Source organism: Metopolophium dirhodum, chromosome 9, assembly GCF_019925205.1.
Source record: "Metopolophium dirhodum isolate CAU chromosome 9, ASM1992520v1, whole genome shotgun sequence".
NCBI lineage: Eukaryota > Metazoa > Arthropoda > Insecta > Hemiptera > Aphididae > Metopolophium > Metopolophium dirhodum.
In genome coordinates, this window is record NC_083568.1 from 32972420 (window position 1) to 32998210 (window position 25791).

At 28.8% G+C, this 25791-nt stretch overlaps 2 protein-coding genes across 4 annotated transcripts in view; one reads left to right on the forward strand and one right to left on the reverse strand.

Annotated features, from left to right (window-relative positions):
- Positions 1–686: 686 nt before the first annotated feature.
- The window catches only part of LOC132952761 (dmX-like protein 2), a 32328-nt gene continuing 7223 nt past the window's right edge, over positions 687–25791 (reverse strand). The window contains exons 13-49 of one of the 3 annotated variants that reach the window (XM_061025180.1): positions 25611–25758; positions 25403–25552; positions 25073–25295; positions 24838–25001; positions 24436–24685; positions 23989–24378; positions 23762–23922; positions 23541–23677; positions 22049–22194; positions 21864–21973; positions 21502–21791; positions 21305–21432; positions 20726–21238; positions 20385–20659; positions 20054–20317; positions 19873–19980; positions 19607–19796; positions 19380–19543; positions 19169–19322; positions 8929–9423; positions 8678–8845; positions 8371–8603; positions 7753–8283; positions 7458–7673; positions 7129–7387; positions 6678–6876; positions 6372–6624; positions 6182–6306; positions 5792–5945; positions 5557–5631; positions 4867–4950; positions 4335–4395; positions 4032–4240; positions 3137–3281; positions 2796–3019; positions 2554–2726; positions 687–1031 (exon numbers count right to left, since the gene is read on the reverse strand). In XM_061025180.1, the coding sequence (XP_060881163.1) occupies positions 1022–1031; positions 2554–2726; positions 2796–3019; positions 3137–3281; positions 4032–4240; positions 4335–4395; positions 4867–4950; positions 5557–5631; positions 5792–5945; positions 6182–6306; positions 6372–6624; positions 6678–6876; positions 7129–7387; positions 7458–7673; positions 7753–8283; positions 8371–8603; positions 8678–8845; positions 8929–9423; positions 19169–19322; positions 19380–19543; positions 19607–19796; positions 19873–19980; positions 20054–20317; positions 20385–20659; positions 20726–21238; positions 21305–21432; positions 21502–21791; positions 21864–21973; positions 22049–22194; positions 23541–23677; positions 23762–23922; positions 23989–24378; positions 24436–24685; positions 24838–25001; positions 25073–25295; positions 25403–25552; positions 25611–25758 (7579 nt within the window). In that variant the 3' untranslated portion in view covers positions 687–1021. The other 2 variants (XM_061025178.1, XM_061025179.1) reach the window with 2 other exon arrangements.
- LOC132952763 (alpha-tocopherol transfer protein-like) lies at positions 15210–17856 on the forward strand. The gene is made up of 6 exons (XM_061025183.1): positions 15210–15697; positions 16498–16657; positions 16749–16998; positions 17071–17181; positions 17265–17373; positions 17435–17856. Exons 1-6 carry the CDS (start codon positions 15562–15564, stop codon positions 17584–17586), a joined length of 918 nt encoding a protein of 305 aa, XP_060881166.1. The 5' UTR covers positions 15210–15561; the 3' UTR covers positions 17587–17856.

Consider the following 25791-nt stretch of genomic DNA (forward strand, 5'->3'; position numbering starts at 1 on the left):
ATCCTTAATCCGGGCTTGGCGACAATCCATGCCGTGTATATAATTTCATAATTTTTGGTTCAGTTTTTAGGGTTGGGATATTTCTGCGACAGGTAACTCTGAGGTAAAATTTGACAGGGCAACTTGGAATTTGATAGGGAGTTGTATGGGAGTATTATAATGGCACTTGTGGAGTTTCATCCCATTCGGACTTTGTTTGCCCACGCTACGGTCGCTATGGCCCCAGTTCAGTAAATTAGACCAACCCAGAGTACTTATACTTAATAATAAATAATAAAAAAATAAATACTATATGAGAAGTATGAACAAAATATTTCTCCAGATTTCGTTCATCAGATAGGTACTATCTTCTTGATCATGTTATAAGGATATAATATTGATCCAAGTAAAAACAACAAAACAAATTGCAGAAATGTTATTAATTGAACATTCTCCTCTTACAACAACATAATATTCTGATTCCTAATACCTGATACCTCTGTAGTCAGCTTTGAAGTTACGTCATTACCAATTTCAACTGTTATAACTTATAGTAGAAGAGCGATAGTTCTCAATTATTTAGGAAGTATGATGGCATAGGAACAGCTGAGTGGTTCTTCAATTATTTCTATTGAAAATATGCAGGCAACTAAATTTGGAAGAAGTTATTGTCCATTGACAAGTTAGCTCAAATGAAGGCTCGAAAAGCTAATTTTAAGTATATATTAAACAATATCATTGATTATACAAAACAATTACATTATTATATATTGTACATTGTATTATATTATTACAATTTCATTATTTTTATAAATATATACCTAAGTAGTAGAAAACTGAATAATAATATATGTATAGTATTATAATTTTATTTCTGTGTTGATAAGAACCTCCGTTTCTTATAGACCCTAGAGCCACCAAGTTACTCTTTGGATACATAATCTGGGATCTTGTTTTATCATATTGTTGTTGAATCACATGGTTGGTACACACTTTGACCGATGATAAAACATTATAATGTGCCGGGAAAAAAAATGCATTATTACTGATTGCTGGAAAGTAGATAGGTATATAATTCATTTACAAAGAAAGTACATTTTTAAATTGTGTAAATATCTTGATATAGACATATTATAAAGTGTTTGTTTAAACTTTTAAATTCAAAATTATACCTAATTAAAAACATAAAATATTTACAATTATTTGTCATTTATTTAGTATTTATAGATTGGAAAATAATTGAATATGAAAAATGGTTCCTAAACAAAAATAAAAACAAATTCAAATAAGTCAACAACATGGTATAATTATGTTTTATTTAAAAGTAATAATAATAATAATATAATAACTTATATTGTAGTAACACATTGTTTTAAATTACATAAAATAAAATAGAAGCGGAGGTGGATAAAACATAATAATATGTTGTGTGAAGCCAAATTAATTTGTCAGAATAAAATTATTTTTGAAACATTTTTATATGGTATACATGAAACTTGAAAGTTATAAAAATTTGCATAATGTTTTTAACAAATGGTTGCTAGTCTTTTTATTGTCAATAGTCTTGATCTAAAATGAAAAACACTCAAACTTGCATAATAAACTACATGGTAAATAAAAACAAACTAACTTTAAATTAATAAAAAAAATCACAGAAGACCCGTACATAATAATAAAAAACCTGCACTAGGTACATTATTAATTGTACCGTAGATAATTATACAGCTAAAATTATTATCAATTATTATGACTTTTTTACAATTTGTATGAATATATTTGATTTTTCAGTAATTATAATAATATGTAACATAACATTACGTTTCTATTAAAATGGTATATTATACCTCTATTTTTTGAATAACATATCAATCCATTGCTATGCATTTATTAAATTATTTGAATAACTCAAATAATAGTATAAATAAGTGAATATTATTTAAAGTATTATTATTTTTTTGGTTGAATAGAGACAATAATATAGATAAAAGTATTAAAATATGAGAACTTTTATAATACTGGATTAAAATATTAAATTGATTAAAGATTTGTTGTTAAGATTATAAAGTATTAAATAATATCGCCTTACTAAAGGAGAACTAGTGACGAAGTAATCTCGATATATATTTATAAAGGTTTATAATATTATAAAATATGTTTTATTTATTGCTGATATCAATTAATAGATAATAGCTATTGAAGTGTAACAAAAAAAAAAAAAAAATGAATACATTATTGCACATTTCAAAGTTACAATTTCTCTAAATTATTTAATAATAATATGGGGGTTTTTAAATATATTTCCTAATATTTTACTAGTAAAAATAAGAACTATAATAACTTCCGACGAATCTCATTAATACACATAAGTTTATAATTTAAACACAAATATAACAACAGAAAATTGTTTTTATAAGCAATATTTCCCTTCAGAATTGTATTATTTTGACTAGTTCTGTGGTATGTGTGATTACATATATTTTTAATTATTATTTTTTAGCAAATCAATTAGATTCCAACATTTGAATAACAGTTATGGTTAATCAAATCATTCAAATTAAATCCTATTAATGATACCTGTCTGGCAGCTGTCTGACTTTCATTGAACCGTCCGCTCCACACGAGAACAGTCTTGCAGACGAGTCCACTTGTAGCTGCGTGACACCTTGACCGATGTGCTTGAAGAAACTAGAACGAGCGTGTTCGGCGGGGAATGTGTACATCAACTGATGGGTGGACAAATTCCAAATCTGAAAAACACATGGTTGAAAAAATGTGTTTGCCACGATGAGAACAAGAAGTGCAGCGATCGCATTTACTTTGATGTCTCCATCTGCTGCTCCGGTGCAATAAAATTGCTCGTGTGGGTCGATGGTCATGCATTTAAGACATGAATCGTGACCCAAGTAACGGTGTTTTATTGAACCACTTCCGCCGCGGACATCGAATATGCATATGTCACCTTTTCGTCCACCGGTGACTATCACTTGATGCTGTGGAGCAAATCCGATACACGTCGACCCTTGCTCGTGACACACAAACGCTAACAATGAAAAAAAAAAATTGCGAAACAAGTAAACATCAGTCAAGTTTGAACGTTTAGGGGGGGATAGGCTTGGGTTCTATTATATTTTTTTCAGTAATATTATCGTGTTATTACCCGTGACTAATGATTTTTTGTGTGGCAACAGTGTGTCCCACAATGCGACGTTTCTGTTTTCTGACGAATGGCCGGTCGTGGCGATGAGACTGCACGAACCGAGGAACACAAAGTCACTGGTAACTTTATTATGGCATTGGAATGTCTTGGGAAAAAAATTAAGTACAATCAGATGTGTTAATCGGTCAAAAATTCTGATTTGTAAAAAATCGGACTCATTTTGTTTACTGTCGAGTCAAACAAAAAGTCTGAAATATTCTTACTAGATATAATATTTGACAATTATTCCTTATACCTCAATATTTACAAAATATATTATTGTTCCATACAAAAATTTAAAAAAATATGATAAATTAAAATCCAGTGAAAATAAAAACACATAATGGAAATTCACTAGGTAGATACTGTGTATAGGTATAACAATCTGTTTATGTCAATCGCGTGTATTTCTATAGTTTAAATATAGGTACCTTTTATACAGATCATTTATTAGCTATTATCAATATTATTACCAAAAGTAGTATAACATTATTTTTATTTTGTATTATCCGATTATATATTTTGACTTTTTGTGTTTGAAATATTTGAGTTATCCTATAGTTGTAACTAATTTTTTAAATTTTTATATGGAACAATAACAGGTACATATTTGTAATTTTTAGGTAAATATAACAAATAATATAATGTCGCATAAGAAAATTAAATAGATAAAGGTTATTTGATTATTTTTAAACATTTTAATTTAGTGATTTGAATAGTTTGTATTTGTCTGACTCGAAAGGTGTGCTCGGACTTTTCGTCCGGAATCGATCAAATGACGCCATGGATCAAGTACACGCACGAGACATTTTGAATTGAGAACGAAACCTGTCTGACGGTATTGTATTACACTTACATAAAATGGCCTATAGTTGGACGACGTGAGACCGACGTTAAACAGAGATAAATTTCCGTCGCCGTCGGCTACCCCAAACTTGTTGCCGTGTTGCGAAAACCGCACCCTTGTGACTTTTGCAAACGTACCGGCTGCCCGAGGTTCGGCCACTGTTTGAGGATGACCCCATTCCCAAATATGCACCGAACCATCTTGCGAACCCGTCAAATCTAATCGGAATACATTTGTTTAAAATTATTTACTTTTCAACCACACGGTTTATCGAAAATGTCACACGAATAAACTGTGTAATGATTTACTAACACACAGGTAACAAAGGATGTGGACATATCCTCCGAATGTTGTCCACACGGTGTTTCATCACCTAAACAAAAAAAGTGAAAAAGTAAAAAAAAAAACCAAAAATCAAATTATAGTATTAGATAAATAGGCAGAAATATAAATGAATAAAATATATGTACATGGTAAGTATTATGGTTAATGATATTTTTTTTTACAATGTGTATGTACAACGTTGATGAGGTATTTTTTTTTTTTATTGTTTTAAGTATGACAAACAGGTATTATAATATTAGCTAACACTTCTAGGATTATTATACGTTGTTGATTGTAATATTTCAAGCATCATCAAGCGACACACAAAAAAATCTTGTCTATTCTACATAAAAAACAGAAAAAAATACAAATAAAAATCCAAACAAGAGCAACTTTATAAATACGGTTGCTCAAATCATGTTGAAGCTCTATAATGCGCACATATAAAATCATAACAATGGAGAAACACTCAGTTTTTAAATTGATTTAAAAAAAATGTATTTCATCAAATTCAACGCACCGGTCTGAGCAGGAGTCGACTGCGGTCACAGACAAACTGACAGAAACGTGGGTCGTGACAACCGGGGAAATTCAGTCCCTTCATCTGATAGCAATGTGACACACAATAATAATGACAATATTTTAAAAACAAATGATGTATTGTTAAAGCATTTATGCAATTCAAGTAATATTATAATTTTAACAGTGTTTTAGAGATAAGCCTTTTGGGGGAAAAAAAATTAAAATCAAAAACAAATAACAAACAAAAAACAAAACAGGCGTACCTCTACACAGTATTAAAATACTAATTATTATTAATATTTTATTATGTACAATGTTTAGGCAAGTATAGATTTTTATAAGAGTAAAATACAAAAGTTTTTATTATTATTATGTATGAGTAAGATCAGTGAAGTCTATGTTTGCAAATTATTTACTTGATTAGAATAAATAGCTGAAAATAAAATGTAAATGTGAGAGGTAAGTGTTCTTAAGTTTGTAAGCGCTTGTTCAAAACTTTGATAGCTCTTAAGAATTGGGAAGCTTAAAGTATACAAAGCTTTTTAATTCTGGCACCTGAAGATATTTGTTGAGAAAATTTAAAAATTATTATTTTTCAATAGATAATAGATCAAATTATTGTACACAGAAGAAAAACACGGCAGATGGTAATGTAAGCCCACGCTCGCAACAATTAATAGCCTCTTACCGACATAATATTTTTTGAGCTTTTTATTGCTCTCGTCCCTCCGTCGCTGTAACCTTGTATGCTCTTTTGTTGTACCTTATTACATAGAAAACAAAACATTCACGTACTGCACATAACGCTTTTGAATTCACAATTACTATACAATTTAATTTTACTCTTTAGCCCCAATAATCAATGAAATCTTCCATTTGGTTAAAAATAGAAAGTTGAGAGCTAAAGTACAATGATAACTTACCACTGATGCTCCTCGTCCAGTCTGGCCAGCTAATCCAGTTACACTGGGACTTGTCGGCAATGGATTAACAATAATGGTACCAGGAGATGTTTGAAGAGGACGATCAATAGACGTTTGAATTACCAGGAAACTAGATGGTTGATGTTCATGGTCTCTGTTTATTTTAATTATGAAAGCAGTTATTAATAATATTAATTACTTAGGAATCAGCTATCAATATACTTTTAGTTAATATGGATTTAGTAAAACCAGTAGTCGGCTTGCAAATTTAGACCCAAGATATAAAAATGAATCAAAAGGCTGTATAAATGTATATTTGGGGCTATTTGATTTTTACAACCTGAACCAGTTTGTTCTTGAATATAAAAAATGTAAAGGTATATTACTAACCTAGAGAGATTAACAAGGTCAAATTCACATTCATCTTCTAGCCAAGAAGGAGATTCAAGTAATAACGATATGTCCATCTCTTGTATCTCCCGAGGGGTCGCCAGTGCAAGGAGACTACTGTTGGCCTGCAATAAAAAATATTTTTTTGAAATAAATTTTAGTAGCGTTTAAATTTAAAATAAATACACACCAAATTAAGGCAAAAAGCAGATATTGAGTCTTGTTCTTTATGAATAATTCTCACAGGATCTGGCAAATGTGGATTGGGTGTTTCGCTTCCAGAACATGATTTTACTTCTTGGTTCATAGTTGGTAAAGTAGAACTTCCAGCCGCACGTGGTTGACGACTGAATATACTACGAATGAAAAGATCCTGAACAAATTCTTGGCGAACTAAAAAGTTCCATAATCGTCTTGCTGGAGCTGCTGACCCATGACGAGGGCTAAACAAAAATGTAATTAAAAATATGAATATGAATTTATACAAAGTACTTACTGAAATGGGGTATTTGTTTTATCCAAAAGTGTTCTGTATTTATTAATGGGTGGGCCTGTGGTAGCTTGTTCCACAAAACAACCAGGTATGTAATCAACAGGTGGGGGTCCTTTGGATTCTAATTCTTCCTTTAAAATCTCTTGCCATTGGCTAACTACCCTGAGAGTGCCGTGTATCAATGGGCTGCTGACTGGTAATTCTGAACACACAATTGTATAAATAAGTATTAATTTTAATTATATAAATTAACATCATTTGCATTTATGAATAACGAATATTTGAATTATCAATAATACATTTTGTTTTGTTAATAACTAATAATTTCAAATATTAATATTTTTGTATAGCTTCTGCATTTTAAATAATTGGTCATAATTAGCAATTTATTAATAGTAGTATAGATTAATAGATGTGATTTGAAATATTCAGTTTTCTTTATATGTTTTATTACCTTGGAGATCAATGGCTGCAACTGTAAGGAACGCATGCAACTGCTCTTGGACCAACTGCATTATGGCTAATCGCATCACCATCCAAGCATAACTGTAAGGATTTGAATGTTCAGTGTTTTCAGTTTTACCAGTTTTGCTTTTGTTGTCTTGAGTATTGTCAAAAATGTCACAATCTTCATCTTCATCTTCTGACAAATCAGAAACAGCGCTGTCTGCCGAATCATAATCTACATCTTGTACCTCAGTTGCCAAATTCGGCTAAAAATTTGCAAAACATACAATATAGATGACAAAATCCAAATAAGAAAAATATAATATGTTTGTTTACTTTGTTCAAAAAATAAGATATCATAGACATTTCAGGAGGCACAAAATGTTCTCTGTAAGTTGGTTTATCTTCTTTTATAGTAGGTGTACCAGGAGAACCAACAAATTGACCAAGAAGTTTCATATTTAACCGTACTTTTTGTTTAGTTAAGCTCGTAACTGCTGTCCATACACCGATATCACTGCTTGCACTATTCTCTCGTTCTAAGCTATTGGGCTATACAATTTTTATAATATGACAAATAATATAGATTTAATTTAACATATGAATTAAAATAATTATAAATTTTACTTACTCGACTTTTGGGAGCAGTAGGTGCAACTTTTAAAAGTTTTTTGACACCACCTCCAAAAAGTGTGCTCCATGTATTTTCAGAAAATTTCTGTCCTACTAATCGGTATAATATGTGACAATCACATGTGGCAAATGCATACACTAATAAACCCATATAAGTAGCAACAAAAGCTTCACATAACAAAGTGTTTAATTTTGGTGCGTCCTCATCTTTATCATGTGCTAATAATGCCCGTAGGCTTGAAACTCCAGGCCATTTTGAAGGCGGAGTGGTCACTTTGATTGGCTCATCTATACTGTAACGACGTTTTCTATTTTTTGCTGCAATGAGATGGCTGCAATAAGTTGGGTTGTCAGCACCCGATTGATAACTTTCAGCAATTGTGTCACTATCACAGAGGGATTGATAAAAGCAAGCTGACAAAGCCACTGACAGATCTCTTAGAACAAACAAATAACTAAGATCCATTCGTGTCAATAAAGGTGGGCATCGAATATCAATGACTGTTTGTAACATATCGTGTGCTTGAGCCTAAATAAAAATAAATAATCATATTTTAGAAATCAAATCACACATTAAAAAAAAAAATTATTTTCATAACTATATTGAATAATTTACCTGAAGGTATCGAACAGGATCGGCTATCACAGTTTTGTTACAAGCAACACTTGCTGACAATAATGGCAAAGTAGTAGGGAACGGCAGTGGAGATAGTAACTGTTGTTGAGTTTTTTCTTGTTGTAATTCTTGTAATAGAAGTACTAATTCCATCCGAACTGATGCCAAACCACCACCTCCGGCTCCATGCAAACTACAATAGCTTAGTAATGTTCTCAAAAGGGTTTCGTTTTCTGTGTAAAAAAATTGAATAATGTATAAAATATGTCAACATTTTTATTTGTTACTTAACAACTAATTTTAGTACCCTTGAGCCATTTTTTTCTTCTAGCTGCTCTTTGAACCTTTGCTTCAAAATCTATTTTCTCAGCAAGTAAAATATCATGCAGGGTTGGTTTGTCAACAGAATTCTTTAGTGTAGGTGTTGACGTAAACTCCCGATTATCCAAGATTGATGTTTCAAGGCCTCCCTCGTCTATATGAAATATAACATTGTAAACATTGATACATTAATAAACAAATAAGCAAATCATGATACATTGTATAATGTATACTTACATTGAACAATCATCGAATCTTTGGAACTATAATTGCATAAGTGTCTTAAGGCATCAACTTCTCTCTCAAGCCACAAGTATAGATGATATCTTAGCTCTCCACCATCTACCTCGTATCCAGTAGCCAAAGTGGATAATTCTTCCATAAGTATTTTCAAGCAAGCAACAAATTTTAGTTGCTGTGCCATTACATCAAGATTACATGCTTTTGAATCTGATTTTGATTTTTCACTTTCCACTGATTCTTGTTTGGCAATTTTCTTTGGTTCTTCCACTGTTATTTCATCGTCATCTTCTTTATCACTCCAGTCCAGTACAAGCTCGTCTTTAGGTTTCATTACTGGTGTAGACCAATCTATTTCCCCAGCACTCACGGCATTGTTAACAACTACATCTAGATTGACGGCTTCAACAGGTTTTTGCTCTACTTCATAATGCATGAAGATACCAGTATCTATGCGAATGTCACGACTTCGGGTAGGCGTGCTGACCAAACCTTGATAAAATATTGGTTAATTGTAAATTATTTTTATTTATCAAATTGACAATATATAAAAATAACAAATAATTAAAATGTCAAAAATGTCTAAGAGCATAATCGATTGATTTAAGGCGTGTGCAAATATGTACCCACTACCTACCTAACAGAGGAGAATAATTCCCACCACCTTTAAAAATATTTATATTTTTCATTTTATTCAAATATAAAATAATATGCAAAAATTAGGGTAAGTAAATGTAGTGTTACTAACAATCTGATTTTTATTTAATTTAAAAATAACAATAAATTATATTCTTATCATGAAATAATTTGTTTTTAAATAGTAAGCTATGTATTTAACACTTGATATTTCACTATTTCCAAATTTTTTTGTGTTTGGCTAAAACTTGCAATTCCATTGATTAAATCGGGTCATATTTACTATACGTATGAATTTTGGGAAAAATGTAGTGCCTACTATACTTGTGTCATCTAAGATTTTATTTAAAAAGTAAGTTGTGTCCAGATCCAAAAGGTCAAAAATAGCATACTTGCGTGGACCAGTATATCTTTTTTATAACCTTATTTCAAGTATTTTAGATTCTGAGTGGAGCGATGAATGTATTGATTTTACACTAGGTTTTAATTGTATATAATTTTTAACTTCATTATTTTTTCTGATGGAAAAGAGAATCAGATTGGTACTTTAGGAAGGTCAAAATTGATGATTCCCGGTAGTTTTCAAAAGCGTTGGATAAAACAAATATAATAATTAAGGAAAAACTAGTTTACAACAAAATTGGATTTTGGATTTTTGGTGTAACTAAAAGAAAAATAACCATAGATACATATAAGTTTCACCGAATATTTATATTTATATTAGCATTTTATATACACTGTATACAATTTTCAAATCATTTTAATTGTTTTTGAGCTATTTATAGACATAAGAAGTTTTTGTTTTTTATTTTTTTTTTAAACTATTGACGATAAAAATTTTTTGTTCGGTCAAAAAACATGAACTTTATTTTAATACAAGGTTTCTTATAAGCGGTAATTAGTGTAATTTAAAAAAAAAGTTGATCTTAGATTCACAATAATTTTTTACGAGTGTCTGAAGTTAGAACTTTGACGAAATTCGTCAAAATTGCGAACATTTGCAAATTATTTTGAGTTAGAAATATATTGTAATAACATTTTTAGAAGATTTTCTACCTTAAAAAAAAGTAAGTCAAATTAAATTTTTATGAAGCGTCTGTCTTTGGTCAGAATCATATTTCGTTAAAAATTATTTTATATCATTGAATTCAAATTTACAAATCCATTACAGTGACCCCTCTAGCCACCTACTGCACATCAGAGCGATATATATAATCCAAGTGCCCACCTTTTTTTTTATATAATATGAGTCTGATTATACTCAATTGTACATATTATGATGAATAATATACATCAACTACAAAAAAAAATATAAGTTATGACTTCAGAACCTAGTATGATGTCAAACTTATAAACAACAGATTACGATTTTAGTACACATTTAATTCGATTAAGCATATTATTAAGTACAATATGAAGACATTTTTCAGTTAAAATCAAACATAATTTTGCGAAAAAAATGTGAATTAAAAATGTAGTAGTTTACTTATGAGTTATGAGTTATGCCTACATACATCCATTTAATTGCGACAATGGTTGATTGAAGTTTGAAATTATTACCATAATAATATATAACATTTTAGTCAACCAGCTATATTATATAAGGAAGATAATGATATTATGTGGAAAAAAGTTTGAAAACTGTTGTATTTTTGTAGATATTGATCATATTCATATATAATTTACAAATATGGTAAATCATAACCCTTAAAATATACATAGGTAGTTGTCACATTAATGAGGGTCATTAGGTCAAGCGATTGATTCTATTGGCGGGAGAGAGGGGGGTCCCCAGTTATATTCGATAGAAAAATGAGACACACGGGGAGGGGGGCTTCGGTCTTCACGAACCCTTCCGCACGTTATTCTGATAAATTATTAACAACCATATTGGACATAATATTATAAGTATCAACGTATTCGTACTAAGATTTTGTTTGAAGGATAGTTACTGAAATTAACCGAAATAATAGTGCGAAGTACCTATATAATGAATAATGATTAATGAAGGTACTGACTGTTGTAGTCACAACAGTGATTACTGATTTACTGTCGCAGAGTTTGATGAATCTTCCATTTCGTTTCAACACATCAGTTTAGAAAAATTATTATGCTACGGACTATTGACGTTTTATTGATATAGGTGATAGGTACTGACGTCTCCAGGACCAATAAAATCGTACTAAAAAAAAAAACTACTACTCTAACTGAGAAATCTAAAAACCATTCAGACCGACTTTATGTCTGTTATATACTTAGTAGATACATATAGAAAGGGTTTTTAATTTCGAATTCAATAAAATATATGTAGAGGTTTATTTTAAAAATATTAATATTATTTTAGAATTATTTCCTATATTCATACGCATGTATATAAGAATAAAATAATATAGAATGTTTGTAACGATGTCGAAATATTGTTAACCATAGCAATAAGTTGTAAATTATTAAGAAACATTTTATGTTTACGAATCAGAAGTTTGCTAGTGTACAATCACAGCATACTGAAGTAATTAAGTTATTACTGTATAATAAATTGATTAAATTTAGATTCTAAGCTGAGCTATTTGAAATGTATTGGTTTAGTTCTAAAATGTTGTGTTTAGGAAAGGAGCAAAAAAATTCCCCAATCTTTAACTTTGATAAAAAAAATATCCAATATTTTTCAAAATATTCGGGAAAAATGTTTAAATGTTTTATGTTTTTTATAAATGTTGATAACATTTTTTTTCTACGTCAAAAAGCTTGAAAACGTAGTACGAAATTCTCCATAAGTATGGATAAGCAACTTTTAGTAATTTCAAAATATCGAAAATGTACGGGCAGATTTTTTGTTGACATAATCCCGAAAATTTGACATTAGACATTTGTATAGCTTACACTTAAACATAGTTCCCCATAAGTGATTTTACGGAATTTTAAAAATATTAAAAATACTTATTATAATACTCATAATGAATTATATGACTTTAAAGTATCTTTTAAAACATTCATGATAAATACCTATAATAATATCGTTTTTATATTTTGTAATAAAACTAATAACTATAGTATTATAGCTGCAACTATTGCAATTTACGTGCCAGTTTGAATATAATATTAGTCTTATGAAATACTACAATAAATAAATTATGGTATTTATCATAATATTATAATCATAAAGTAAATATCTCTAGCAATACTTTAAGTAGGGTATTACATTTGAGATATATCAACTAATAAGTAATCGTATAGTCGATTTGTGTTCAGCATTTTTTTTTTAGAACAATAGCTAATAACAGATGTCACAATGTCAAATTATTATTATCGCTATTATCGATAATTATAAATACTATTAATAAATAATATAATATGGTATTTAAAACCAACGCTATTACTGAACATAATTTTATTGATAGAATATATTTTATATATTTTTTAAATTTTTGATACAATTTTCAAATCATAAAATAAAATAAATATTAAATTACAGTTATCGTTTATACCTAAAAAAACTTTTTTATTTAGTTATAAATATATTGATAATATACCTAAGTCTTAAACATTACTTTAATTTATATTAATGATAAATTATTTTTGTTTTTGTTGCAGTAACTAATAATTAATAATGGAAAGTTTAATAATTAAAAGACGCAACAATGTTATGTATAATACGCGATAAAGGAAAGTAGGCGTAAGTTAGTTTTTAATGAAAATTCATATTCCATTACTATATTAATTCGTTGTTTGAATAAGTATATCCCTATATAATTAATATTTTTATATTTATCTCATCATTATTTCTACCATTTGTACCATTTATAACTTTAAAAATTATAAGTATAATATATAATATATTGTTGGTTAGGACATGGTCAGTACCTATTATTATTTTATAAACGATTTTGCACAAAACCACTCACGTTTGATTTTAATTTATTTTTAATTCTAATACAATATATTAATATGTTTGAAAGTGTCAGTGGCGTATACAGAAGGAGACATCTGGGTCACGCCCCACCTCCAAATGACAGGTTTAATTAAAAATGTTAACATAACTTATAAATCATTAATACATATTAACACTAGCGTTAGTTGTTTCATTATTTAATTTAAAATATAGTTTGTACGTATATCTATTTTAAATCAAACGATGAAATGATAAACATTATAGTGATAATTTTATATATTAATGATTTATAAATCATGTTCAACTTTTTTGCGTCTGAACGTATTTGTTTATACGTGAGATTTGCGAATATGTACATGGTGAGAGGGGGGGGGGGTGAAACATATCTATATATATATATTATATTATATAAAATACAAATAATAGGTAGCTAAATATAGCATCAGTAACGAGTGAATTTGCATCTAACAAAAATTATATTGATGATGGTTTAGGATAGTATACGAGATCGTATATTATTATTATATGATATTTGGTACTCAAGGGAAATCGAGACCATTATAATGCTGTGTTCATACCAAAAATGGCCCATACCGAAATTGTTACTCATGTACGCGGCCTGCTGAGTATATCATTTATTAATATATAGAAATACTACTAAAAAACCAAACTAAAATGTAAATTATTAGTTTGTTTATGGTCAGTTTTAACTTTTGAATCAATCTTACAACATACTTCACAGCTAAGAGGATGTCAGCGTACTATTTGTTTTCTCTCTCTGACCTACGCGCATCATAGACAATTTGTCTTCAATAGAACGAATCTCGTGTTGTTAGTTTTAATATTACAGACAATTGACCTATAGTTAGACTTAAAGTGAAGAACATAATCTGTGTTTGTACCTTGTATGATATTTCATTTTTATGCAGATTACAAGTAAGTAAAAAATTACAATTTAAAAACGCTCAAAGGTAAATTTCAGAAAAATTCTAATACCGTAAAAAAGTAAACGTACAAACACATATTATAATACAATTATCTTTAAGTTTGATATAAGTAGATTCGTTTTCGTATAACAGCTATCAATATAACGGAATATCGGTTCTGTTGAACGCAAATTTGCCATAATATAACATATTATGTTACGCGTGGGTCAGAGAGAGAAAACAAGTAGTGCGCTAGTACAAAAACTACGTACAACTTTTAGCGATATGAGTTTTAATCAAATACTATAGAATTGCAGTAGTTTTCCTTCCAAATGAAACAAGTCATTATTAAGAATTCAGAAATTGGCTACATCATCAACAAGGTTATACACGATAACCACAGCGATTTGTTGTAATTAATAAACTACTATATGTTTCTTCAAATCTAATTTTATGTTAATAATAAAATTGCTCATATTATTGTTATTATATAATTAATAATCAAATAAAATATGTTTGATACGACTAAATTAAATACTTCATCGGTGAACAGTGATGCGTCGTACAAATATATTAGGTATGTGATCTTATATTTATCTCTTATACATTTATCGCGAATTCCTGTCCATCAATTATATAGTTTATAGCGAATTGTTAAAATCAAAAATAATTAGGACTACATGAACATTTCATATAATTTAATATAGGATCACTTTAATTTTTAGAGATGTAATTCAATACATTTAATCTGAAAAATTATAGAAATATAAGATACTATAATATACTATAAGATGTAGCAAAATTAAAATACAGAACACTAAAACTGATGGGTTATTAAGGGTGATTAAATTTTTTTATGATGGAAAATAATCATCAAAAACCTCGATGTATTATCAATTTATTCAAATTGTTATTTAAATTTAAAAACAAATCATATACGTCAGAGCACGAGGTACGCAAGACCAGTTTCATTCAAGGACAACGTAGTATAGAAGACACGTAGAGTTGACTTCCAGAGGTAGTCACACAAACGAGGTCGAACGGTGAACAGCCACTCTCTAATATGATGTACATATATGTAATATTAATCAAATAATTTAATATATAGTTTAATTTGTGCGTTGTATACTTAAAATTTTCATTCAAAATTCTGCAGAAATTTAATTTTTTTTAACAATAATGGAAACTTTAGAAAAATATTATAAAGTTACTGCTCAGCAAGAGTATGAAAAAAATCCACAATTATCTGCCACAGATGTAGAAGAGCTTCTAAAGTGGAGTGACGAAAATATAAATTTATATGGGAAATTGATTGGTGAGTGTTTGACATCTTATTCAATTTACGTATAATATAAAAATATGCCGTTTTTTAATGTATTATAATTATTTTTAACTTATATTTTAAACAATTTTTTTTTAAGAAAAGCCGTATTAAATTATCGAAAATTCATGGAACAAATCTATAAAAAAAAATCAATCTTTAACTATTAGGTTAAGGTCAACAACGAATTTTTTAACAATAAACTATAGGTGAAAACAAAAATCATACATCGTTTACATAATAAAACGTCTTTTAATTTTGTATACAATAACGTAATTAATATTTTATAGTACTCATGAATATATTTTTTATGTAAAACGCATTTTTTCATATCATACGTTATGTCAAAATTGATATAATAACATTTTAACACGTACAATTTAGCATAATGTACTCTACTAAATATTTCAAAGGACATTTTAAACAACTATCTCTTATTTTGTAATTTTAGTAAATATTATTTATGACACGTACTTAAATTTATATGCAATTTTAATTTAACCATCGATTTATTTTTTGAGTATTATTTCAAATTTTCAAGAATATAAAATTAAAAACCTTTGCACTGTTATTGCAAACTTGTTTTTCTGTGAATATTTATCATATATTTATGGTCCAGAAAACCTAAATAAATCGGTACATCGTACATATGGAACTTAACCGGCTATACCTAAATATATTATTTAGCTTTTAATCCATTAAAACGGAAATATTAAATATTAGTATTTTTCGATTACTAAATATTTGCAATAATTACGTATATTAAAAAATTAATATCTTATTTTTTTTTATAGATATTCAGATTATAATGTTTTTGCATGCGTGTAACTACGATAAAGAATATGCAAAAAAGGTAATAAGTCAGTGCTATAATTTACGGGCTAAGAAGTGCACTCCTTTCTTTTCGGCAAGAGACCCTGCACATCCTTTCAATCAAAAACAATTGGATGTTGTGTAAGCAAGTATAAATATAATATTGTCTTACGCAAATTGTTATATTTTGGTAATTTATACGAATAATAATCAAAATTCGTTTGGTGTACAGTAATATAAACATAATTCCGGACGAAGAAAATGGCTACAGCTATATATGGTCGCAATTAAAAATCGTGGATGCATCACAATATTATCCAACTGTGGCGTCAAAACTAACTTTTATGGCCATCGAACTCGACCAAGTCGAATACGGTACTAAGTCGGGGTACAGAATGGTCCTGGATTCGAATAATTTTAGCTTAAGTCACGCATTACGTTACTCCCTATCAAATGCAAGACATTTAATGTTATACGTCCAGGTAAAATTTGATTGATTTTTTTTAAGCACACTACTAGACAATTTCTAATACTCGTGCAATTTATACTTTTAGGAAGGTACACCTTTTGTGATTGATAAAATTTACATTCTCAACGTCACATCAGGAACTGAAAGATTATTCTCAATGATGAAACCGTTCATGAGCTCTTCATTGATAAATAAAGTAAAACATACAACTTATGTCACTTAATAGACAATAGCTTTGTGTGTTTATAAAATTATTTGATTTTATTATTTTTACTACAGGTTATAATAAAATCAGTTCCGAAGACTAATGAATTTATAAAAACATTGCCACAAACAGTCGTGCCTAAGGACTATGGTGGCCTTGCACCGATTATGAGCGAAACAAATGGTACATTTTGAGTAAATATTGTAGAATTTTATTTTTGACAAATATTGTTTAATATTTACAGAAATCTTAAAACAAAAATTTTTGGATAATCGTGATTACTTTTTGGATGAAGAAAAATTAAGAAATGGTAATGTTAAAGATGAAGTAGATACAACAGTTGGAGAAAATGACAAGGATAATATAAATTCTTTTAAAAATTTAAGCATTGATTAAACTTATTTTAAATATATGGGTATATTTCTAACTTAATTATTTCATTCAAATAATTTAAATTTGTAGATACCATACAAGTTATTGTAAATTATTATTGATCAAGATGTTTTATATTTTCAATGAGCTGATTTAGCTGTTATATTATTATTTATTTTAATATATTTTTATATTGTAACAAAAAGGGTCTCAGATTTATAAATCGAGGAGGTTAAGTGTCATTTAACTATATTGTTTTTAATTTTTATTTAAATAAAAAAGTAAATAATAAGACATTTTTATTCTAAACTTTGAAGAAAAAATAAAGTATGTTATTACAAAAATTATTTTAAAAATTATTGTATGTACAATAATTAATATATATTTCAAGATAGTATGAGGCAAATAAAACCAGGTAGAAATAATACAAATATTATGACTAAGTAGGATTGGTATATTATATACACTAATGGGTGAATACTCAATGAGCTATTTATGGAATATATATATTAGAAAATATACATAAGTAGATACATACTTATTTTACACATTTTTCCAATTAATTTTTTTATCAATCTTATAAGTTTTATGATTATTATTAAATTATATTTTCAAAAAATCCCAATATATAAATATTTATATATAATAATTAGTATATTATATTATATTCTTAATAATCAGACATTCATAAAAAGTATAATTTACATACATATTGGTATATTAATTACAGCAAACATTATAGTGATCCAAAATATAGATTTTTTACTTTAAGTATTCAACGTCTTTGATAAGTAGACAAAAAAGGTTCCAAGAAAATTAGTAAGAAAATTAGTATTACCAGGCTCGTAAGAAAACTAAGACATCTATTTCTAGTGATTTCTTAATATACTCAACAATCTCAGCAAAAGACAAGTAAATACCTACTACATTATTTTTTTTTGTAAATTGGTGTGTCGTGAAATATGAGATATATTTTAAACTTTAGATATAATATTCATCAATTAATAACTGGTAGATAAAACATAGTGCTTATATTTTTAACTCATATTAAACTACTTACACACATTTTAAATAATGAAAAGATTTTGCTTACTTTAAACGGAAAATTTGATGTAATATTTTAATATTGTGGAAAATATTATAAGTTACCACTTTTTTTAACCTGATGCTAGTCGTGGCAGTGTATAATACATCAGCTGCATCATGATCTTTTCGACTGTGTTATAATTCTCAAGTATAAAAACGTTGTTTCATACATTTTTATTAATTTTATTAAAACAAATTAATATTTCAGACAATGACAAAAATATGAAAACTGTTACAAAAAGTTACTCCCTTATTCATCAAATGGGTAATATTTAAGAAAAAATAGGAATATGCGAGTCTTATTAAAATACATAGGCATATTATGAATAATATCTTAGTTTAATCAATATATAAATAATTAAATGTATTTAAAATATTGATATCTTATTTTTAAAACGTATATTGAGTATTAATGATTGAAATGTAAAAAAGTGCAGTCGCTTTGACCATGACGTGATTAATGGCAGGTTAAATATGTTTAAATGATTTAATAATATTAATTTAGTATAAAAGTACTTACTATTAGATTGTTCTGTAGAAGGATCCATTATTTTACTAGGTAATTTTGATAAAACTTCAAGAGCAAGTGCAGGACATCCTGCTTTAAAATGAGCATGTGCAGTTTTGAAATAAAGTTGTCTTTCTAATGGAGAAATGGAATCCTCTAACATTAACTGAAAAAATGGCACATATAAACATCAACTTTAAATTGGAATACAATTTTTAGTTACTTGTCGATCTGAAGTTTCCCTACATCTAGCATCAGAACCGTAGCTAAAACCAGCTAATACTACAGTATGATTCTTTTTATCTTGATAAGTGGATGCCAGATAGTGTCTTATCAATAATGGATGTGTGCGAAGATAAACGTAGAAATTGAACACATTAGGATTTGCTACAAACAATATATAAATATATTTTTAGAAATATTTATTGTACTTTAAAATTTTTAACATACCAGCTGAAGTTTCTTGTTTTTCCTCGTCATTATATTGTGGATGCATTGTACCTACGTTCATTTGGACTAATGTATTAAGACTTCCAGTAGAATCTTTAAGTATCCAAAGAGCCATAGAACGTAAGAATGGGTCTGGATTAGCCATAGATAATTTTTGATTTTCACCATTTTGATCACAACCAAGTATTTCCTACAAAAAGTAAGTAAAATTAAAAATGAACATAATTCAGTTAATTAATTGGTCTTTCAGTTAATTGGAAATATACCTCATACAAAAGCCGTTTAAGACTGGGTGGAGTAGAATCAATTTCCCCCTCATATAACCGAGCTATCACCATAGCTAATTGTAAGTCATCTAATTTATTCAAGCATACCTAAATATCAAGTTTGATTTCAATATTATTTATATTTAAATATTTGAAACATTTTAAAATATGAAATAATTACTTCAATTGCATCTCTAAGAGCTCCAGCTAAAAGGAAAAATGCAGCGGCGTGTTCAAATCGTTGTTTTCCAAGTAATGCAAAAGCATTTTTAAGCGCTGCCTTTCGCCAACGGTCTTCAGCAAAGTTGTTGGAAAAGAATTGTGTCATTCGCTCGTCTCTTTTAGATCTAAATAATCCCCAAACTAAAGACTTCTTTTTCATTGCAAGATAAAATATAGCAGCATCTAAAGGATCTTGGTTCGCCTGATATGCTGCTTTTGCAATCTGAGAAAAATTTTATTTTAATCAATAACAGTTAGTTTTAAACTTATATCTTGAAACAAAAACTTACTTTCTCAATACACGTTCTCAATAATGTCTGATTTCTAAGCCACCATCCAACACCTAATTCTTTTAATGCTGACCAACGTGGAGTACCTCGAACATAAGAAGGTGTTAATTGTAATAGTTCTTCTTCGCTTTCGGAGTGGAATGCCCATGCAATATCTGCTGAACACATTCCTCTTTTTTGAAATTGAGTACGCTGAGCTACACCCAAACATCTTAATAAATAATTGTAATGCTTCATGGCCAACAAAAATCTAAGACCACAGTCATCCAAGGAATCTAAAATGTTCATAATATAATCGTAATTAATTTTTATTCCTTTAAATTTGTCTCTCTCAAACTAACCTGAACACACTTCACCTTCATGTGGAGCTGAACTATCTTTAGCAAATTGAGTTTTATCAACAAACCTATCGGCAAAATCGGTGTTACATGTAGATACAGTATCGGCAAGAGCTAGCAAGTGCATTTGATCTAAACTTGATAAACCAGGCAAATGTGTATGAGTTAACAAACGAGACAAGAGTTGACCTTGTTTTGGCCCAAAATGAGAAAGTAGACATTGTTGTTTTTCTGTTGCGTTAGACTGACGCTCACACCTACGAGGGCTTTCTGGTTCTGATTCATCATTTAATATGTCATCCAGATTGTCTTCTGATGTTGAAATGTTTCCATTAAATAATTCATTATAATCCTTTTCATCTTCAGCTAACTTAAGAGCAGAACTGGCATTTTCTTTATCAGCGGCCAATAGTGTCCATAAAGGTAAAGGTGGAATAGAAGTGATTTCTGCATAATCCAACATCAGTTCCTCTGGTATTGCGGTAGTGGATCCTCTAGGTTCCATTGGACTTGTAGCTAATAATGATAATAATATTTATAAACAAATGAATACCATAAAAATATTTTTAATATGTATCTTACCAGCTCCAGCATAGCTCACAGATAATGTTCTTGATCTTGACCACCCTCTTTGACGAGTTAAATTATCTTCTTCTGAATATGAACACACAACAGCACCTTGTCTTACACTACACGTTGTTGAAATACATCTATAAATATTTTAAATTTCAAATGAGTAAAAAAAAAATTTATAATAATAATTTATATTATTGATTTACCTGACAAGATGTGCAAGAATTGCTTTCACCCAACGGATTTTTCCAGAATTCAACAGCTCCATTAGTTGTTTAGGGTGATATTGAGGAAGAACTGGACATGCAATACGACTAGCTTCAAATAGTCCATAATCTGGCATATAAGAATCTTGAATATTATTCGAAGAGTCACCATTTTGAATACCCAATTTCTTTTTTTTTGTCTCAGCAGTTAACATATTTAAATTAATTGAGCTGACACGAGACAAATGAGGCATTGAACTTACGTTAGCCAGTCTTCTTTGCGATGTTTCCTATGTATGATAACAATATAAAATACAATACTTTTTTTTAGAGTTATTTGTTGTTAAAATATATGAAATTACATGCGCCAATGTTCTAAGATCTTCATCTCTTAAATTTCTAGTGTCTTGAAGTTCATCAGATTCTTGATGTATTAACTTACAACACAACAAAGCATTCTTTTGTATCATATCTAAATATGGATTAGAATTGTCATATTTTAAATATTTTAAGATATTGTTGATACACAATCCTCCAATTTACTCACATGTATTTGGTTTCCATTGTGAGTATACATGCATTTCACTGTCCATGCCTACAACTAGTATACCATCACGAACCCAAGATATTTGCATTGGAAGTGGAGGCAAACCATCCGCTGTAGTAAGATCAATTTTTCTGAGTTTCATCCATCTAAAAAATTTAATTTAAGCAATCAATATCATAATATGTCTGATAAAGCATACATTACATTTTGCATACGACATTTACTTTATGGAATTGGAGTAATTCTCTGAATAAAGAATACTCATTATCTCAAAAGCTATCAACATTTTTTTAGATTCTGAGCGAAGCGATGAATGTATTGATTTTACAATGATGTGTGTGTTTTTTTTTTTTTGTGTCTGTCATCACCTTTTAGGACAGTAAAAGTGCTTGGGTTTTCTTCAACAGTAACTTTTCTGATAGGAAAGTGAATCTAGTTGGTACTTTGGGGGGTAAAAAGTAAAAATTTCCCAGTAGTTTTCTGTTTTCGAGAAAATCGATTTTGGTTTTTGGTGTAACTTTAAAACAAATGACTGTAGGGACATGACATTTTGACTGAATGTTTATAATTGCATTTCCTATACACCATAACATTTTCCAAATATTTTGACTTAATTTGAGCTGTTTACGGACATTGTCAATTTCCACTTTTTTTAGTTTTTTTTTCTATGGATGTCAATAAAATTGTACCTGTTAAGTAAAAAAGCTTGAAAATTTAATAGAAGGCTCCTAGGTTATTGTTTCAAAGGCAGATGAAAAAAATTTAAAATCCTTAGTCAGTTTTTATTTATAAGCATTCAAATTTCAAATTTTGACAAAATACGGAAAAATCACAAAAATTGGCAAATTATTTTGAGTTGAGAATTTATAAAAATTTTTCTTTTTAAATCTAAGATTTGAAAATGTAATATAAGATTACTCAAAAGTTTGTCTACCTTTATCAAAAAAAAAAAATGTCTACAAGAAACTTAAATTAAATTTTTATGAGCGTCTGGAATTTATATTTTTACAACATTTGATATTCACTCGATTTCTCATGTAACAATTTTCTTATTTTATTGTAATTAAAAAACAAATGACTGTAGATACTTGAAAATTTCACTGAATCAAAATATATATTCCATAATACAAAGCAGACTATTTTTTGGATTGCTTTGGAAACATAAAAATCCATATTTGGAAGAGTAACTATGAGGTATAAGGTTTAAAATTTAGATGAGTTGATTCTAACAAGTGCACCCCACCAAATGTTTGTCGAAACTATAATTATAACTAACTATTAATTGTATTTTTATTTTATATTGAAATACTCCAGACAATATTCTGCTTTGGAATATGATATTAAAATGAATGTTGTCAATCAAAAAAAAAACAAAATTGTTAACAATAAATTTTTTTTTCAAAAGAATTATTAGATTTTGAAATAATGAGTGTTTGAAGTTGAATAAATCGTGTAGTACTGTAGTAGTTTATATTTATAGTATAACATTTACCTTATTTCATCAACAAAATTGGGAGATGCTAGTGATGAAGCTTTTCGTAATATTGGACGGTTTACTGATTGGGACTCTTTCATTGCTTTCATATTAGCTTGAGCTAAATCACTAGATACTGGTGTAAACAACATTATCTAAATACAAAGAATAAAACAAAAATTAAATTAAATGTATGTATTATATTAAACGCTATATTATATAATCAAAAAATAATTTACCTTGCTACCAACAGCGACAGTCAATATATGAGACCCGTCTTCTTTTGACACCCAATCCAATTGAACAATATGCTTTTGCGTTAGTGGACAAGTATTACCATTTTCAATAATAGATTTTCTTAATGACTGAAGAGTACTAAAACTAGGAACAGCTAGTAAACCTGAAAAGTGAAAAGTAGATAAATTATCACACTAATATTCACGAGATATTTACACAATTAACATACCATGACTACTTTTGACTAAATTAGTATCATTATCTCCATTTCTACCATTACATCTTCCAGAGGTTCCATCCAAGTCTTCTGACGATAACGCTTTTAAAACTGTAGACTGTAACTTATGTTTTTTAGATGACAGTATTGTTTGATCATGTAAATATGTCATATCAACACTAGGATCAATATGAAGTTTGGGCAAGTGAATATTTTTCATATGTATTGTGTCTTCAAGTAACCATTCTGAACCACCAGTACTTTCACACTCATAAATAGCCACACATAAATTCACATATCTCGATTCGGGGTCTTTTTTTGACGGTCTAGTAAATGACTTTCCATATTTATACGCACAAGCAATACGACCACTATATGCTGCACTTATGTTTAATGGTTGACCTAAAAATAAATATTAATCAAGATTTGCTGTGTAATTAGTAGTAGAAAAAATACTACCTGATATTTCAATCATCGATTTGCGATCTTTTCTTATCATTTCCCATTCAACCCACTGGTAATTAACTTCATCAGCTGTTTTTGAAATTTTACATTTCCAAAACCGTAGAGTACTATCTGAACACGCAGTTACAAATACATAAGGCGCAAAACAAGCTGGGTAAATGGAAGCTGAACTTAAATGTCCTCCAGCAGGAGATGCATGAATCACATCAACACCATCAGGTAAATTTAATTCTTGTGTACAAATCTAAAATTAAACAATAACAGCTTTAAAAATTGAATAGTATACAACTTAAAGCATACTATCTTATTAAACTATTTGATGGATCAAATAATTAAAATAAAAATTGTACGTTGATATCAAAGTATTTTTTAAAATTGCATACTATATTAACTTACCTTTGTGGTTGATATTGAAACGTGAGGGGCAAAAGCTGACAATGTTGGTTGAGTTGTTTCTTCCCCGCCTAAATTTGTTGCACCTAATTTTCCTGAATTATCTATATCATCATCATCTTGTACCAATTGACTATCAGGCACATACATCATACTTTCACTTAAAGCTATTTATAACATAAAAATATAAAATATTTAATAATTATATATTGAAATTAAAAAACAAAATTAAACATACGATTATTTTCAGGTTGAGAGGCTATTATTAAACGCCACATATGTACAGTTGTACCTTGAACAGTTCGTTCAAGCACCACTAAATAAAATGGTTCTTCAAAATCATCATCAGGTTCTTCACTGTCTAAACCTGGTATAGCGTCTACTAAGCCTCTGCCAGATGCTCTTTCTCCAGTCATCAACTGTTCTTGAAATACATGTAAAAATTGAGTATTTTGCCAATCCTATAATGAAAATAATTATTAATGATTAGATTTTGGCTTATTCATATTGCAAAGGTAATATGTAATAATTGCAAATTGCAAATATTCATAATTAAATAACAATTTACATGTGTTGCATCAGATATAGCGTCCAATTGAATAATACATCCTGGTCTAGCAGTAGATTGCTGAGAAACAATTTTGATACGATCATGCAGTGAATTATGTTTCAAATCATTTTCAGAAGAAACATCAGTTGACAAACTCACCATTGAGTCCTATAACAATTCATTAAATTTATAACTATTAAAAAACGGCACTAAAACTATTTCTTACTGCAGCCATTCGACTACGGTGTTCTGAACTGGATACTTCTGCCAACAATGTTCTGGCATCTATAACAGCTTGATAAACACGTAAACATTCTCCATCTGATGCCACAAAACAAGCACTCGGAGAATTTGATAATGTCCCCAATGTAGTACTAATAAAAATCAATTAGATATTTTAGATTAAA